Source organism: Mirounga leonina, unplaced genomic scaffold (assembly GCF_011800145.1).
Source record: "Mirounga leonina isolate KUSES-001 unplaced genomic scaffold, KU_Mleo_1.0 Mir_101664, whole genome shotgun sequence".
In the NCBI taxonomy this organism is placed as follows: Eukaryota; Metazoa; Chordata; class Mammalia; order Carnivora; family Phocidae; genus Mirounga; species Mirounga leonina.
The window spans coordinates 20,275,312-20,293,746 of NW_023270175.1; the positions used below are offsets into that span (position 1 = coordinate 20,275,312).

The 18,435-nt window shown below is 54.7% G+C and overlaps 1 protein-coding gene across 1 annotated transcript; it reads left to right on the forward strand.

Moving 5' to 3' along the window:
- Positions 1-2,444: 2,444 nt before the first annotated feature.
- Positions 2,445-15,682, forward strand: SASH3 (SAM and SH3 domain containing 3). Its single transcript, XM_035008438.1, has 8 exons — positions 2,445-2,665; positions 9,244-9,339; positions 10,003-10,149; positions 11,506-11,647; positions 12,829-12,977; positions 13,128-13,337; positions 13,476-13,626; positions 14,187-15,682. The coding sequence occupies exons 1-8, from the start codon at positions 2,609-2,611 to the stop codon at positions 14,375-14,377; spliced, it is 1,143 nt and encodes a 380-aa protein (XP_034864329.1). The 5' UTR covers positions 2,445-2,608; the 3' UTR covers positions 14,378-15,682.
- Positions 15,683-18,435: the final 2,753 nt, after the last annotated feature.

An 18,435-nucleotide genomic window follows, 5' to 3' on the forward strand; every position in this document is an offset into this window, starting at 1 on the left:
GCCAGCTGGGGCCTGACCTCAAGGGACTCAGGCCAGGGCAATGTGCTGGGAGGGATAAGTTGGGGGAAGGCCAGTCCAAATGGGGGAGCCCCTGGACCCCCAGAGCGGGGGTGGGGAGGAGGCACACCTGAAAGGGAGACAGAAGGGCAGCGCTGAACACACTCGCTCCCTTCTGTCCTGGGGGCGTTGGGGACCTCTCTGTACTTTACTAGAGGTTCCTCTCCAGCCCTGCCGCCTTTTCCCAGGCCTGGGCAAGGTGGCCGCCCAGCACCCTGGTTAGCTGGCTGCCTTTGAAGGCTCTGCGGTTAGCGTGTGAGCTGCGCCCGCGGCCGGGGCTGAGCAAACAGGAAGCGGGGCACATCCTGCACGCCGGTCCACGGACGTGCCGTCACGGCGCAGGCCCAGAAGGTTCTGTGGGGGGCTCCGGCTCCGACCGCTCCCGCTGCCCGAGCCCCGAGTGCCCAGAGCCCCTGCAGCCCTGTGCCCGCCCCTCGCCTCCTGTGGGGTCACCCTCCCACCCCTGCTCCCGCCACCTCGTCCCCAACCTGGGCAGGCTCCTTCCCAGGCCTCCAAGCCCGGGCAGTGGGAGCCCTGGCGCCAGCCCCTCCCCCCGGCTGCCAACGAGGGGAGCGTGGCCCGTGGGGGAGCGAACTGGGGTGCTGGCACCCCCGGCCTGGCCGGCTGAGGAGGACAGAGCCAAAGAAGTATGGCTTCAGCTTGGGGGAGAAGGACCTTGTCTTCCCTGAGCTCAGCCCGAGGGATGGATGTTCAAAGGGCGTGGGGCAGGCTGGGGGACAGCGGGGAGGAAGTCACAAGAACATCTTGGGAACAGGGGAGGGCCAGCCCAGGATTTCACAAGTGCCGCAGAAAGGAAAGCCTTAAAAAGATGCACAACTTTTACCCCAGGATTCCCCTTCTGGAAATCTATCCAAAGGAAAAAAATGTGGATGTGAATATTTGCCTTAAGGATGTACCACGAAGAGTAAAAAAAAAAAAAAAATATGAAGCCATCCTAAGTTCATCGGTGGGGGCCTGTTGAAATCATCATGGTACCCGTGTGCCGTGGGCTGCTCAGCAGCCATTACGAATGGCATTAGTTGACAAATAGCTCACAGCGTGAGAAAATCTCAATGATACTTCAGTTTGACAAGCAGATATCAACACAGTTTGTGAAGTATGACTTTTTTTAGTTTTTAAAAATTTAAAAATGGTTCTGTTTAGGTGTAATTGGCCTACAAGAAACTGCACATTTTTAAAATGTATGATTTGTTTTAACATACGTATGCACCCATGAAACCATCACGGCAACCAAGATAGTGAACATATCTATCACCCCCGAAAGGGTCCTTGTGCTCTTTCTGACCTCTCAAACCGCAGGTCTGCTTTCTGCGCAGTATGATTTTTGTAAAATAGAGAGGAGGGGTAGTTAAATGTTAAAAAATAGAAAAAGATATTTATCCAAACAGTATAATTATGGAGAAAATTTTAATTTTCTTCTTTTTGTGTATTTGTGTTTGCTAAATTATGTTATGAATATGAATTGCTTCTGTAATAAGAAGATCATTGAAGTTATTAAAATATCTGTTACAGATAACCCACAAAGCGAACATTCTAAACCACACATGCATTTAAGAAATGCCTCTTGCCTGGGACATTTGCTGATGGTATGCAGTTGCTTGCGAGAACATGCCTTTTTCGTGGTGACGGCTGTTGTGATGATAAATATACGGGGGGAGGGGGGACGCGGGGGAGCCAAGGTGTTTTGACTGCAAGCATGACTGCTCTGCTAAGAATGGCTACGGGCATGCTGGTGGCAGTGGGGATGACTGCCCCAGTGACCCCTGCAAGGATGTCGTGATGGCTGTAAGGATGATGACTGTAGGGCGGATGGTTGTAGGGGTCAGATCACTGTCGGTGACTAGCTGGAATGTCCATAAGGGTGACAGCCATGAGGCTGCTGATTGTGAGGGTGCCAGCAGCAATGATGATGATGGTGGGGGTGACGTCCGAGGCTGCTGGCTGTAGGGTGCTTGCTGTCGCGACGACAGGCTATAGGGGATGACTGTAGGGTCATGGTTGTAGGGGTGGTAGTGGTGATAGTGATGACCTTGGTGATGCAAGACGACCAGGAGCATTGGCCTAACAGGCAGAGATGGCCCCGCTTCTGGCTTCTGGCTCCTGGTCGGCGGGAGAAGAGGCTTGAGTAGGCCATATCATGTCAAGTCGATGGGCCACGTCCAAGGAGATGGAGCAGGGCAGGTAATGATTGACACGAGACGGCAGGGTAGGGACTTTTCTCTGCTTGTTCAACCTAAGAGCCGTCTGTATCAGAATCTCTGGAGACTGAAGTTGGGACTTCCTTCCTCCCTCGGGGCCGGCGGGGCTGCGATTGCTGTAAGAGCAGGTCACGTGGCTGGGCTTCCTGTATGCTGCTGCCGCTGGGTGTCCATGGCCCGTGCCCCCAAGCTGCCACTCCAGCACGCAGAGTGGCAGCCAGAGGCTCAGTCCATGCCGTGCCCCCTGGACGGTGCTCGTGAGGCTGAGCAAGAGGCCTCGGCATCTCGACACCTAAGATTGCGGGGACGGAGTGTCACCAGGGCAGAGGACCATGTTGCGCCGCAAACCCTCCAACGCCAGCGATAAGGAGCCCACTCAGAAGAGAAAGGTGAGGAGCATCTCTGGGAATTCGCGTCTTCCTTCCCTCTGCTCTCTCAACCCACCCCCTCCGGGACTCTTAGAAGTGGGAAGAGCCAAAGGCCGGACGTTGTGTCTGTAGGCAAGGGCCATTCTCCCAAGGGCATTGGGACAGGGCCCCAAAGTTTACTGGAGTAACAAAAGTACAGAAGAGACTTTCAAAATCTAGAGAGTCAGGGTTCCAGACCCTTAGAAGTCTAGAGTTACAGAATTCAACCCTACAATGATGGGATAGAGATCTAAAATCAGGGGTAGAATCCTAGACTAGAATTCAAGAATCACAAAATATACTTCTCGAGTTGCATCCCAAGACTGTACTCAATTCTCTCTCCCCTATGCCAGTCCTGCCACTGCTTCTGCCCAAGCACGGCCTCTCAGGAGACATCTCACTCAAAGGGACCTGCGGGGCCACCCAGATAGACGCCATGATGCTCCTGGGGCCTCTGCCCTCTAGCCATAGCCAGACTCTGCCCACTTGGCTCAGCTCTGTTGCAGCTCCCCAGGCCCTCCTGGAGAGGTGGCCAACCTGGAGAGGGGGCCCAGGGGATTTCTAGACTCAGGAAAAGGCTCTCCAAACCTGCAGCGGGATGCAGGGGGCATGCAGGTTCTTCCCAGGCGGGGAGAAATTATTTGTGAAGAATGAGAAATGAAGCTGGCGAGATGGGAAATAGGGGCTGAGGAGGAAAAATTCAGTGGAGGGACTCTAAAGACCAAGAGGAAAAGCAGCTATCGTGGACAGCTGAACTATTCCTCTTCCTGGAGCAGAGACCAGACCAGAAGATTCCTTGAAGACTGCCAGATCTAGATTTCTCTAGTTGGGTTTGAGAATTTCTAGACTTAATCTTTGAATTGATTATAGGACTCTCCCAGGACACCAGCTAAGTACATTCCACACATCCAGCAGGATCCTAGGACCATCCCCAAGCAGGCCTGAACCGGGTCCAAGAGACCTAGGCCTAGCCCCAGGCCACACTCGGGGGACCTCCAGGCCCTCAGTGTATCCTGCTGTTTTCCCCGGGAGCTCAGCCCAGGTGCCCTGTGGGGGAGCCCCTTTGTCAGGGGAGCAGCTCCCAGACGGAGGCCAAGCCAGCTGAAAGGCTGAGCCCCTGGGCACTGGGGTGTGCATCCTGCCCCATCTCAGGTCCTGGGGTGGCTGCCACTTCCGGCTGTACTCTCCCCACCCCAGATGCTTCTCTAAGTTGCAGTGGAGGTGGGCAGAGGGGGGTGGAGATTCATGAGTCTTCACACGGGCTTCGTCACCCCCATCTAAGCCCTGCTTGGTGCTAGGCCCAGCAGATTTACCATTGGCTGCCACTCCGGGGTGAGCAGGTCCCACTTCCCCTTGCTCTCTGGCTGATGGGGGTGGGAAGCAGAGACTACTGTAGACATTGCTGGGCCCCAAACCACAGGGGAGCTGAGCTGGGGGAAAGAGCCTGAGAAAGAGCTGACACTTTGACGCTGGGACCCTGTGCCATCTCAGGCGGAGGTGCCCAGGGGCACACAGAAGCCGGAAGTCCCTGTCTTCTTCCCTGACTTCCTTTATCTGGATTCTGTATTTGGTGGCGAGGCCTCTGGGATTGTCCCCCCAGGCTTCTCCCAGGAGAAGCAAAGCCCGTGTGGCACTCTGAGGTCCATGTCCCTCCCTCCAGGGAGGATCATCCAGGCAAACCCCGCCCCACCCCTGCCTGAGTCTGGGCCAGCCTCAAGAGCCACTCTCCAAGCCCCAATACTGTGGAAATGGCCTTGGAGAAGCCAAGCTTCCAGAAGGTAGAGATAGCATCTTCCCCACGCCCAGAGACAGCAGCCTAGCTCCAGCACCGTGACCTTGGGCAAGTCCCTTCTTCTCAGTGGCTGAGGTGACACAGTGGAGGGAAAGCACAAAGGCAAGTGAGGCCTCTCTCACCTGCCCCTGCTCCTCCTCCCAGGTCTGCCAGAATGAATGTGCTGAGCGGGAGGCAAGACAGGGGAGTTGAAATCCTATGGATTCTAGCAGTAGGACCTTGGACAGTTCATTGACCTTCTTTGGGCCTCGGTTCCTTCACCTTGGAAAAAGAGGCTAGCTCTTGATCTGCCCATCTCAGGAGGTTGTGCAGATGGCCCGGGACAATAAACATGAGAGTGCTCCCTCACGAGCAGGCATGTGCACACGAGTAGGGTGCATGCTGTAGGCGTGGGCGGGCGCGGGGCGCGCACTGCAGAGAAGACCAAGCCTGGGTCCCAGCCCTGAGGTGGAGGAAATGAGACTTAAAAGCACTAAGAGCCTGCACTAAGGGAGGACTTGTCAGGCGCCAGGTGCCGCACACTGTACCTGTATTGGAGCTCGTTGGCTCCTCATGAGAACCTTGTGAAGCAGGGGCAGATATTGCCTCTATCTCTATTTTATGCCCAAGTCTCAGAGAGGTGAAGTGACTCACCCAAGTTCACACAGCTAGTAAGCTGCAGAGCAGGGATCCAAGCCAAGACTTATCAGTCTCCAGAGTCTTAACCCTTTCTTCCTCTACTCTCTTGTCCCCCTACTGATCCCAGAAGCACTAGAAGAATCTGATGAACATAAGAGACTCAACCCATGAGTAGGAAAGCACACCTCTACGTGACACCCCCACCAGCATACATGTTGCATTTCCAGTGGCTCCTCGTTGCCCGCAGGCTAATGCCCAAGGTCCTCGGCATGGCTGGCCAGGGCCTTCCATGGCCTTTTCTGCTCCACCTCGCACCACACCGACTATGCTTAGATTGTTCCTAACTCTCATTCTTGTTTAAACCCTTCCCAGTTCCTCCCAGAGAAATCCTGGCTCCCTTGCATAGCCCAGCTTAAATGTGTCTCCTCCTCCCTGAAGCCCTCCTGAGCCCTTCCTCCTCCATGCTCCCGCTCACTCTCCAGGAGGCTCCCTCCAAACGCCACCCACAGTTTCCATTACACTCAGTGCATTTCTATACTGGAGACAACTTAGTGAGCTCTGAGCACAGCAACACACACAGGCTTCCAGAGTCACGGAACGGGGTTCAAACCCCTGCTCTTGCTGCTGCCCGCTGTGTAACTCTGCCTCAGACACTTCATTTCTGAGTCTCAGGCTCCTCAGCTGGGCAGGAAGGGTGTTAAGACGGGGCTGGAGTGAGGCTGGAGTGAGCTGGCACACACGAAGGGGTGGACAGGGTGCAGGGCACGGGGGAGGTGTTTAACCCCTTTCTTCCCGGATCCCCACACATGCACAGGCCAGTGCCTGGAGCCCAGAGGGTGCCAGGTATGTGACTGGTCCGCTGAAGGAGCTGGGGGCTAGTTGCAGAGACACCCAGTGAAAGCCAAGCTTGCTTAGGAAGCAGGGGAAGAAGATGCCAACGGCGGGCAGTGTGAGGCTCTGAGGGGGTGACCAGGGGAGGCTTCCTACAGGAGGCAGCACCTTTGAAACTGGATTTGGAAAGCCTTTCTCTGGATGTATAATATCTGTCCAAAGAAGTGGATAAATTACAAGTGTTCCACTCAATGAGTTTCCATAAGGCGAACATTCCCTCATAGGCAACACCCAGATGAAGAAACAAAGCACTTTGGAGGACCTGGCTGCTTCAGTTGGTATAGCACGCAACTCTTGATCTCAGGGTGATGAGTTCAAGCCCCATGTTGGGCATAGCGCTTACTTAAAAAAAAAAAAAGCACTCCCAACACTCCAGAAGCTTCTCTCATGCCCCTGCTGGTCACTACATGCTCCCTTTCCCTAAGGGTAACCACTATCTTGACTTCCAATGGCATAACTTAGTTTTGCCGGGTTTTGAACTTTCTATACAAGGAACCATATAATGTACTCTGGTGGCTGGCCCCTTCTGCTCAACAGTGTATCTGCAAGATTCATCCATATTGTTAGGGAAAGCTGTACAAGCTCATCGCTATGTACTATTCCCTTCAATGACTGCTACAATTCCTATATCCACTCTATAGTTGGTGGGCACGTGGGCTGTTTCCAGTTCCATTGGATTTTGAAGGAAGGGAGAAACCATGGTTGACAGAGAAGGGTGGCGTGTTCCAGGTGGGGCATGCCCTGGGTAAGAGTCTGGAGGGGGTCAGAGGAAAGGCTAAGCACACATGGACATTCGTTGAGGGGTTGCTGTGTTAGCAGTCGGGCCTTCTATCCTCACAGCAACCAACGAGGTAGCTGCCTTTGTCTTCGTTTTACCCACGAGGAAATGGAAGCCCAGAGAAGTTGTGGAACTCTCCCCACTTTACACAGCTGGTCAATGGCAGAACCAAGATGTGACCACCTGTCAGCTCATAGACACTGAAGGTCAGGAGGTTAAATAACTCCCCGAAGGTCACATATCCCAAAGTTGAACTCACCAACGTCTGATGCCAGAAAAGTAGCTCTTTCCAAGAGGCCCACATACTCCCCTTGGACATGGAAAAGGGGCCAACAGTGTAGGGTACTACCTGCTGCCTTGTGCAGGACCCCCAGGAAGGCCTGGCTGCAAAGGGAGACCAGGTGGAAAATCCAAGGGGACCCAAGGATTTTAACTCCTACCTGGGAGGGGGATCATTTCAGGGTCACCAAAGACCTTCAGGATATTTGGGGTTGGCCCCGAGGTTGGAGGTAGGCCGGGCAAAAGGCCACCCTGGCTGGCCCCAACCCTTGTCACCCGAAGCACATGTCTAGTCCTTTCCATAACCCTGGGCCAAGGAGTGGCCAGCAGGGCCCAAGTCCCAGCGCCACCCCACGGCATTTTGGATTGTTTCCTCCCACTTTGAGCGAAAGCTGGGACAGAGGGGCCCTGACATAAGGTCCCTGGGGGCCAAAGGTCCCCCTCCCAGCCCCCAGCCTGCAGATTAATGACAGGAAAAGGAAAAAACTGGGGCCCGGTGGTGAGTTTACTCTCCCCAACAAAGCCCACTTCCAGTGCCGGGCCTGCCCTCTTGCATGCTTTCCAGGCTCGGAGTCCCTGGGGCTTCTGGGGCGACTCCCAGCCTCCCGGTCTGCAGACCAAGCTGAGGGGCGGTGAAGGGAAGGCCGTAATAGGTCCCATCGGTCTATAAATAGCAGCCCAACCTGCCCTCCTTGGGCCCAGGCCAGCCTGGTGCCCACCCTCTCTCTTTTCCAGGCAGTAAGAGGAGGAAGTTACCCAGGCAGCTGCATCCTAGCCATTCAAGAGGAGGAAATAAACAAAAGGTGGAGGAAAGAAGGGGAGAGAAAGGGGGAAAAAGAGGAAAGAATAGTGGGTGGGGAAAACCAAGGAAGGAGGATGGAGGAGACGCATGAGAATCCGAGCGGTCGCCCCACGGTCATGCTCTCCCCTGCCTATGCCCACTCATGGCCTCCCCTTCTCCAACTCCCCAGTGTAGCACAGAAGAGGCTTTCTGACAGAGGCCGTAGGTGCCCCATCCGGGAGGCCCCTGTGGCCGCAGCATCTGATGGCCTGACCGCTGACCTAGTTTTGGGCCCACTAGCTTGCTGCAACCTCTAGGAAAGTGTAGCCCCTGACCCTGAGTGCTGACTTGCCTTGGTCAAGACCCACCAGGAGAACCAAAGTCCCCAGGAGTCCCCACCGGAGTCCCCAGGAGTTGGGGCCAATTGTGTGCGTGTTGGGGGGCGGCCCTGGGGGGTTGTCACTGGACCCCCCTTTCATAGGAAAGAGGATGTGAAACTTTCAGCTTTGTGTGGCTTTGGGGCTTCGGTTCCTCAAGCCCTTATCTCTGGTGTCTGCAGTCTATCCCGCTCTATCTGTCTGGCCATCTGTGAACCCTGGTTCCTGTGTGTATCTCTCTCTGGTCTTGACTGCTGATCTTGATGCAGGCTCAGCCTTACCTCTTGCGTGTAAAGCCTGACTCCTTACCTGCCGGGCCCTGGCTTCTGGCTGCTATCTTGCCATGCGCATGCATATGCAGTTAAGAAAGCTCATTTCTTGAAAACAGTCTCATCAGCGCAAACAATCGGCGGGGTTTAAAAGTCCAAGCTCTGGCACATGTCATCAGCAGTAGCCAGCTCATCACGGTAGTGGCTAAGGTTAAAAGCCGAGATGGAGGAATTTAAAACAGCAACTTTCTTTTATGAAATGAGCCCCAGTCATTCATGTCCCAAATCTGTTGGCACCTTCTCTTAATAAGCCTCTCCCAAGGGTTTCCAGAAAGCAGAATGCCAGGTCTTACTGACTCCTGGGGGGATTGCCTTGCTCTTCTGGGGACACAGATTCATCAGGCTGGCGACCTCAGTGTGTTCAGCTCTATCACCGCGACAGGGACACCATGCTTGCCTCGGGTCCAGAGCAAAGAGGCGGCGGCGGGGTTGGAGAAGGTTTGCTCTATTAGGTAAAGGTGATGCTATCGTCCTGCTGAGGTACGTCTCCAGTAGGAGATATGCTTTTGCTCAGACTCGTTTGCTCTTTGCCTCCAGAATTCTGGGGACCAAACTGCAGGTGCTGGTGGTCACGTGGGCTTCGTGTGAGGCCTGGCTGAGGTTGGAGGCTCCTGAGGTCCGGAGCTTGCTCTGGGGCCCGCATTAGGGGCTACCCTCTGCTGAAGGAGAGCAGCCATTTTCCAGCCACTGAGGGCCACACCTCTGCTTCTTCCAGATCTCACTTCAGCGCTCCAGCAGCTTCAAGGATTTTGCCAAATCCAAACCCAGCTCCCCCGTGGTGAGCGAGAAGGAATTTAATCTGGATGATAATGTGAGTTGCAGAGCCTCCCAGGGGGGTCTGGCTGCAGGCCCTGGGTGGGGGGAAGAGGAGATCTGGGGATTGCTGAGGAAAGCCTGCTTACACACAGAAGGCCAACCCTCCCACCCGTCAAAATTCTGGGCCCCCTAGAAATCACCCACATCGTTTTCAATTACAAATTACAGTTGACCCTTGAACAACACGGGTTTGAACAGCATGGGTCCACTTACACGCAGATTTATTTTTTTTCAATAAATACAGTACAGGACTGTAAATGTATTTTCTCCTCATAATTTTCTTAGTAATGTTTTCTTTTCTCTAGCTTACTTTATAGTAAGAATATAGTACATATACACACAAAATATGTATTAGCCCCCTGTTATCAGTAAGCCTTCTGGTCAACAGTTGGCTATGAATAGTTAAGTTTTGGGGGAGTCAAATGTTATACGTGGATTTTCATCTGCGCGGGGCGGGGGTAGTTGGCGCCACTAACCCGCACGTTGTTCAAGGGTCAACTGTAATTGTCAAATTAATTACAGATTAATGGGGCTGAGTACGGGACTGGGGCTAGGAGGGAAGGGGATGGGAGCCTCTCATTCCCACCCCCATCCTCTGCCAGGACCTGAAGGCCTCCTTCTGCCCCTAAATCCCGGACCTCCTCCTTTGTTGTCACAGATTCCAGAAGATGAGTCAGGTGTCCCTACCGCAGAAGATGCTGGGAAGAGTGGCAAAAAGCTGGGGAAAAAGTGGAGGGCCGTGATTTCCAGAACCATGAACAGGAAGATGGGCAAGATGATGGTGAAGGCGCTGTCAGAAGAGATGGTGAGGCCTGCGGGAGGGGTGGGGGGCAGGGAGGGCAGGCAGTGCTCTGGCCGCCTGTGAGCATAGCCACCTTGAAGGCCATAGCTCGGGTACTGGGCCTGAGGGCCTGATTCACTATGAGAAGGAAGGTCATAAGGGAAGAGAGCTCACTCAGCCATGAGCCTGGCAGCAAGGCATGGTCCTGAGGGAGCAGGAGTGGGGTCTGAGGAGGGATGAAAGTCTGGGTAACAGAAGCTTCCGAGGAAGCCTGGCCTGAGGAGGGGGGGCGGCGCTTGAAAGGGAGATGCAATTGCCTGAAGCAAATTCATCCACCTCAAAGTTTTGCTTGGAACTAGCCTCTGGGATTGGGAAGACTGGATTGGAAGAGGGGCCCCTAGGAGAGAAAATAGAGAAGGCTGGCTTGGGCCCAGGGAGAGAGGGTGGGACAGACAGCTGTGGGGCAGGCACGTGCAAGTAGCTGACGTCACACAGTGAGTTGGCTGTGGCCATGGCTCTGACCGAAGGGGGGGGGGGGGGGGGGGGGGGGGGAGTGCCCTAGTCAGCTCTTACTGGCTGCTACCAGCTCAGGACAGCAATTGGTCAAATTTTGAGGAATTTGGTGAGCCAGGGGTGAAACCCAACCATTACCAAAAATTACATTCTATAAACTTAGAATTAAGTAAGTTCTATTGAAAATAAAGAGACTACGGGCAACCTTCAAAACTCATAATTTCCTGAATCTTATACTACCTTTCACTGTTCTCTGGGCTCTTGAGGTTATTTGCCTCTGTAGTCTCCCTGCAGCGGAATTGGCCCCCAGGGTGTGCGGCTTGGTGAGCGACTCCACGGAGGGGGAGTCTGTACGACGCTCGGGCCTTTGGTTCCTAGAGAGCCGGGCCGCTTGTGAAAGGGCGGCCCCCGCCCTGAGGTGTGTGGTGAGGCGGAGGAGCTCTGGAGTCAGGCCAGCTCAGCTCGGTTGTGGGTTCCTGTGCGGCCTTGGGGATGTTCCTCCGTGACTGCTCCTCTGTGAACTGGGGACCATCAGAGCGCTTACCCTGAAGTGTCACTGTGAGGGTGCAAGGACCTGACAGGCCCGCCTGGCACGCAGGAGCAAGGCCGAAGGTAGCTCGGCCCTGGCGGCCCCTCTGAGCCCCAGCTCGGGCGCCGCAGCCCTCTCCGCGCGGACCCCGCACATTCCTGCTGCAGGAGGTCGCCGCCTGAGGACGGTCATTCCCACATCAGCGAAGTGGGAGCTTGCGCAGCCTCGGAGCCCCCACCCCCACCCCCACCCCCCGGAGAGCCCAGGCCCATTTCCTCTGTGCCCCTGGGCGTCCCAGCCAGGGCTGCTCAGGGTCCCCTGCCTTCCGTCCCCTGCAGGGAAACACTCTGGAGGAGGGCTCCGCCTCCCCGACATCTCCAGACTGCAGCCTGGACAGCCCCGGCCCCGAGAAGATGGCACTGGCCTTTTCTGAGCAGGAGGAGCGTGAGCTCCCAGCACTTAGCCGCCAGGCCTCCACGGGTGAGTAGGCGACCGAAGGGGACATCTGCTGAGTCTGGAGAAAAGGACTGGGTTAGGGCCTGGAAGCTGGCTGTGTGGGAGGAAGGTAAGAGGAATGAACCTTAGCAGTTTGCCTTCGGGGAACTTTCCCAGCCGTCTTCACATTACAGTTTCACAATAACTTCATGGTGCTGGCACTATCATCCCCATTTTATTGATGTGAAAACTGAGACTCAGGGAGGTTTTTCACTTTGCCCAAGATGACCCAGTCTTGAACTGAGGTCTACCCTGGAGGGGCTGCCACTTGCTGTCGTCAGGGCCTGGAGGGGCCCAAGGGAGACGATGAGCCCCACTGCGCTCTTGGACTAGCCCAACGCCACCCTTCCAAGGGGAGCCGGAGGCTCCAGCCACCTGGGCCTCTGACATCCCAGACTGGGGGTGGGGCTAGAGGGTCTCCCGCGGGGAAGTCTCAGCCTCTTAGACTGCAGCCCTTGGTTTGCTGGGCTCAGGGCGCCATTTGGCATCTTCTAGGTGCCTATGAGGTTGGACAGGAGGTTCCAGCAGCCCCTCCTGGAGGAGGGGCTGCAGGCTCTGAGCTGCAGACCCACAGAGGCACTGGCCTTCTCACTCCTCAGGCTAGTTCTAAGTTCCGTGCTCTTTCTCTGGCTCCACAGACACCTCCCTGCCCCCACTGAAAGCCACTTATAATGCCCTTCATCCCGCCCTTCCCAGAGAGAAAGAGCCCTTCTGAGTTTTCATGTGATGTTGTAACTAGATGCTGAGTCTTATTACATACAGAAAGTAAAATACTAGTTTAGGGTGTGGTTTCCTGTGTGGAAGGTGGCTTCCAGGAGCACTGGACTGGGAGTCAGGAGACCTGGAGTCAAATGGACCCAGGGCTACCAATTATAAGGTGAGAGGTCTTGGGTGCCCAGTTGGCCTGTCTGGCTTCAGTTTTCCCTATCTGTTCATTGGGCCCAGTTGGTCTGTAGAGGTCCTCCCAATTTGCTCATTCTTTGGTCTGTGAGCCCTTTCTCCTTCTGTGGTCAACTGTTTTCATGTCTGAGGCCCCAAAGGTGAAGCTGGGCTCCTGCAGGGTGGCCTTGGGATTTCGAGCCACAGCCCCTGGCAGCTACCTGCTGGGTACTCCCCCAGCTGTCTTGCGACAAAGGTGACCCTCCTCCCTGCCCCATCTCCTGCAGGCAGTGAGCTCTGCAGCCCCAGCCCAGGTTCTAGCAGCTTCGGAGAGGAACCACCTGCCCCCCAGTACACAGGGCCCTTCTGTGGCAGGGCACGAGTCCACACCGACTTTACTCCCAGCCCCTACGACCGTGACTCGCTGAAACTGCAGGTAAGGTTGGCGTCTAGGCCTCTCCTGAGCCTGGCAGGCTGGGCCCATAAAGAAGGCTGTACTGAGCCAGGATAAGACGGTGTCCATGGAAGCCAAGGGAATACCCTTCTCCTCTCCCCTGCTCCACTCTGCTCTCCTGTCCTCCCACAGAAAGGAGATGTGATCCAGATCATTGAAAAGCCACCTGTGGGCACGTGGCTGGGCCTGCTCAATGGCAGGCTGGGATCTTTCAAGTTCATCTACGTGGATGTGCTGCCTGAGGAGGCTGCAGGGCCCGCCCGCCCCAGTCGCCGACAAAGCAAGGGCAAGAGGCCCAAGCCCAAGACTCTGCATGAGCTGCTGGAGCGCATAGGCCTGGAGGTTGGAGCTGGGACCTCCAGGGAGGCACACTTGCCCCAGGGATGGAGGCTAGGGCATGGTCAGCTATGTGGGAAGGGAGGGATCCCAAGTGGGGGTGGCTTGTAAGTGGCCCCACTGGGGGTCTGCCTTTGCCCGCAGGAACACACATCCACCCTGCTGCTCAATGGCTACCAGACACTGGAGGACTTCAAAGAGCTGCGGGAAACACACCTCAATGAGCTGAACATCATGGACCCACAGCACCGGGCCAAGCTGCTCACGGCCGCCGAGCTGCTGCTGGACTACGACAGTGAGTGGGTTTAGGAGCCAGGTTTGGGGGGGTGCCTCCAGGTATTCCGGGGAGGGAAGGCCTGCCCCAGCCCGGCCCAATGACCACACTCAGCCCCGGCACCCCTCTGCAGTGGGAAGGCACTTTCCACACTTGAATTCCAGTCTCGGGCAAAGTTTGCGGACAGAGGGGCCTTAGGGATGATGGGGTCCAACTCCCTTTGGGATGAAAGGGGAGACTTAAGGCCGGAGAAGGTAAAGCATATACTCGAGGCCTCCAAGCTGGGTCATAGCAGAGCCAGCAATCAAGCGCAGGTTTCCCGGCCCCTAGCTGGCTGCTAAAGAAGTTGGCTCTGGGCTGGGTTGCTGGCTTGGAAACCACGCCACCTGGTTCTAAGCTGGGAAGGGTGAGAGGGGCAGGGGTGGTAGTGGGTGCCCAGAGGGAAAGACTGCCCACAGTGGACTTCCCAGAGTCCCTACCCCCCCCCACACACAGGGGCTCCCTGGGGCCTCTGAGCTCCCTCCCAGCTAAGGCCCAAGCCCCCCCCCCCCCATATTCCATCCTCTCCTTTGGCCCGGCAGCCGGCAGCGAGGAGGCGGAAGAGGGTGCGGAAAGCAGCCAGGAGACAGCTGCAAACACAGTGTCTGGACCCAAGGTGGACATTCCTCGAGACTCTGGCTGCTTCGAGGGCTCAGAGAGCGGACGTGATGAGGCCGAGTTGGCAGGCGCTGAGGAGCAGCTGCAAGGCCTCTCCCTGGCCGGGGCGCCTTGAGGCAGAGGTGGAGGCGCGGGCCGAGGTCGGGGCCCCAGCAGCAAAGACTGCAGGGACGGGCCCGGCCTCCCACGGTGGCGCACTCCCTGGAGGACTGGTGCTGAGCCGGGCCCTGCTCCCCTAGGAGCGCCCAGGGCGGCAGGTCAGCCGGGGCGCCGTAGGCTTGGCTGGAGTGGATGGGGAGCCACCCAAGGCACATCCCACCCGTGCAGCCCCCTCCCTCCACCAGCTACTGACAGCACAGAACTTCCAGGCCCCACCTGCTCCCAGCCACAGCAAGTGGGACACTGAGGGGCCGCCCTACCCATGTCCCTCACCACCGAGGCCCCCAAACCCTCCTCAGCCCCACACCACTTTCCCCTGGCACACTGCTCCTGAAAGGGAGGCCAAGTCAGTGTTTCGGGATGGTTTCAAAACCCTAGGGAAGCTGGCCCTTTAAAAGGACCCTAACTGATCATGGGTAGGTACAGATTTCCCCAAATAAGGCTTGAGGAAAGCCGCATGTACCTTTCCCACATTCCTTCTCCTTAACCTTTTTGGAGGTTTGGCCACTAACTGGTGGGGATTAGAATGGATACTGCTGGGGGCCTTGCCAGCTCTGACATTCTGGGACATTAAATGTCTGCTCTCCTGTTACCTGTGGCCCAGGACACCAGTGGGGTTGACTGAGGGAGCTGAAGGGGCCTTGGGCTCCCAAGTGAAATGGCTCCTCCCGCTCATTCATTCCATACCTCCCCACATAACTCAAGCCAAGCTGCAGCTCCCCCCAGCTTAAAACAATGCCCAGACCTCATGCAACATGCACTCCCCCCTTCCACTCCTGGCCCCGTCCAATGACACTTCCCCTGAACGCTGATGGCAGATGGTCAGATCTGGCTTCCAAGGACAGAACTGCCCCTCGGAAGTCACATGCAAGTCTGAACTCAGACTTGGCCACCTGTATGGGTTCTTACAAGCAAAGAAAGCACAAAGCTTGACACTGGGGAGTCTGTTACCCCAACTTTGCTTTGCAAAAGGTTTTGATGTACCCTGAGCTCCAGAAAGGGAGGAAGTGTATCTGTTGGTGGGGGCCTCCCTTGACCTCAGTACCAAGTCTGTGCCCTGAATTTGCAGAGTAACCCTTCCCCAGGGCCCAGCTGGCCTGGGGACAGTGCCCACTACATCTAGGACTGCCTGCTTAGTGAACACACTTCTGGACCTACTACGAGGAACTTTGGTAAAAGCTAGCTTGGGGGAAGGGTTTGGGTGTACATATGAGGGGATGGAGGGGGATAAGTTGGCAACAATAAACATAGGTAGAACTAATTACAGTCTCCAGTTATCTTTCCTATGGAGAGAGGGCTGGGGGAGGGTCAGACCAATATCCTTCGAAGCTGGACTTGGCAAAGTGACCTCCATTATCCTTTCAGGGCCATCTGCCCCTTCCCTGCAGATGCCCAGTGCCCTTGATCCTGCTGACCTAAAGCTCCAGTTTGAAGCGCTAATGGTCTCTGCTCTTCCCACTAACCAGCTGTCCCCTGAGTACAGGCTCCCAGGGCCACAGGCCTTGCTGGGCTCTGAGAGTGGTCTCTTCCTAGAATGATTATTTAAGAAGAGCCTTGAGGGCCTCCCCAGTGAGGAAGGGCCGGCACTAGGGCCTGTCCAGTGTCCAAAAGGGAGAGATTTGGATTCGGCCAGGCCTTTCCTCTGAGGCCACCTCCTCCTGGGCCCCACCTCGTGCCCACTGAAGCTACACCATCTCCCAGGAGGTGGGACAGAGACGAAGACCCCTGGCTTCCTTTGTTTCTGCCGGCATTAACTGCATCAGGGAGGGCAGACTGGAGTGAGAGCTGCCCCCAGAGCGAAGACAAGGCCACTGTGCTTCCAGGCCTTGTTCTCAGCTGCACTCATCCCACTGCCCTTAGTGGCTGTGGGCAGTAGGAAACGGCCAGCATTATCCTCACCAAAGAAACAAGGAGAAGCCCAGCCTCAAAGCTCCAATGGCACCGAGTAACTGTTGTCACTTAGTGGGCACCGACACTGGGGCCTGAAACCAAGCATTTTGCATTGACTCCCTCAGATAATCTGCACAGCACCCCACTGAGGTACATACCATCATCTTTCCATTTTACAGAGGAGGAAACCGTAGCTCACACAGGTTGAGGAAGTTGAGTAGGGAGTCCAACAAGCTTTCAGAGGCCCCCGGCCCTCCGGAGGGCAATCCGACCCTCTGTAACGTGCCTTTGACACCTTTTGACCCAGCCATTCCCCTCCTAGGATTTGATCCGCAGAAAGAGCCACACAAGTGCACACAGATAGGGACAAAGATACAACAGCTTTGTCTGTAAGAGTAGGGAACTGGAAACAACACAAATGGGGAATTAGTTAGATACATTATAGTTTGTTCACACGATACTGTGTAGCCATTAATCATGATGTAGAAAAATATATAAAGACACAGGGAAAATCTTCATGATTTTTTATTAATTAAAACTTTTTAAAATTACACAAATAATGTACAAACATTCTTGTTGTAAAAGAAATCTGTGCTATATCATGGGGGGGAACAAATACTAAAACATTATTTATAGGGTGATTCCATTTTTATTTAAAAAAAGGAAAGCATACAAAAGAATAAAGACTGGAAAGATCTGCACCAAATGGTTACCAGTGAGAAAAGTGGGGTGGGACTGGGGGAGTGAGGGAGAGAAACACTCACTTTCTATATTCTTCTTTTGTTTGAATTTCAAGAGTATCTATTATTCTACATCTATTTAAAAAGGAACAACATTTTAATTTTTGAAAAAAATAAAACCAAATAAATAAATAGGCCCAAACCTCTGGCTTGCAATTTGGGGCAGCGGCAAAGTCATTACCCTGCTATCTTTTGGCACAGGCTTCTGGAAAGGTGGTGAGTGGGGGATGAATAATGCCCAAAGTACTTAAAAGTCACACACAGCAAGAGGACCTTATCAGAGGAGATTCATAAACCTTTCAAAATCCCTGGGTACTATCTATCTATTAGGTCTAACCTGGGGAAAGGAAAATATCAGAGAAAGCAAAATCAGACTGAGAAAGTAATTTGAACTCCCCTCCCAGCCTAAGGAGGAGGGTGGGAGCATCTCAGAACTATCTGGCCCCAGCTGGGTCTATAGGCTGGATACAGGCTAGAAGTAGGTAGTCATACAAACACTCCAGTGACCACAGGACTTTGGGAGGGGTAAGTGAGGAGGGGCAACAAGGAAATGTACTCTACAGGCCAGGGCCTGAGGGATGAGAAAGGCAGTGCCAGGTGAGGCTACAGCCCATGGCCCGAAGCTCCTCCTCCAGGCAGGGCTGCCAGGACCTCTTCTCCAGCCCATGGACATCTAGAAGATGCCAGGAGGTACCCTAAGTCCAGCAAACTGAGGGCTGCAGTCCAAGAGGCTGAGTCTTCCCAGCTGGAGACCCCCTGCCCCAACCCCCAACCTAGTATGTCAGAAGCCCAGGCAGCTGTAGCCTCTAGCTCCCCCTGGAAGGGTAGGGGTGGGCTAGTCCAAGAGGACAATGGGCCCCTCTGATCTTGGGCCCCTCCAGGGCCTGGGGACAGCAAGTGGCAGCTCCTCTAGGTCAGGCAAAGCCTAGCAATTAAGAGTCAGGGCCCACCTGAGTTCAAGTCTTGGCTTTGTCCCTTAGCTGGGTTATCCTGGACAAGCCACTTAACCTCCTTGAGCCTCACTTTCCAAATCAATAAGGTAAGGATAATAGTACTAGCCCCATGCAGTTGTTACAAAGATTGAATGAACTAGTGTATGTAAAACTTAGCAGAGTGTCCAGGACAAAATCAATGCCTAATGAATAATAATGTGTCTGATCCCCTAAATCCACATCACCTTGCTCCCTCCATTTCACTCCCTTGAAGGCCCATCTCACCTTGAACCCCTAGTTCATGTAGTGACCAAGAGCAAAGGCTTTGGAGTTAAACTAAAGTGCCTTCAAATCCTGGCTCCACCACTTACTGATTACATGACTTTGGGTAATTACATACATACACATTTCTTTTCTGTAAAATAAGAATAATAATCTATATTGCAATATAT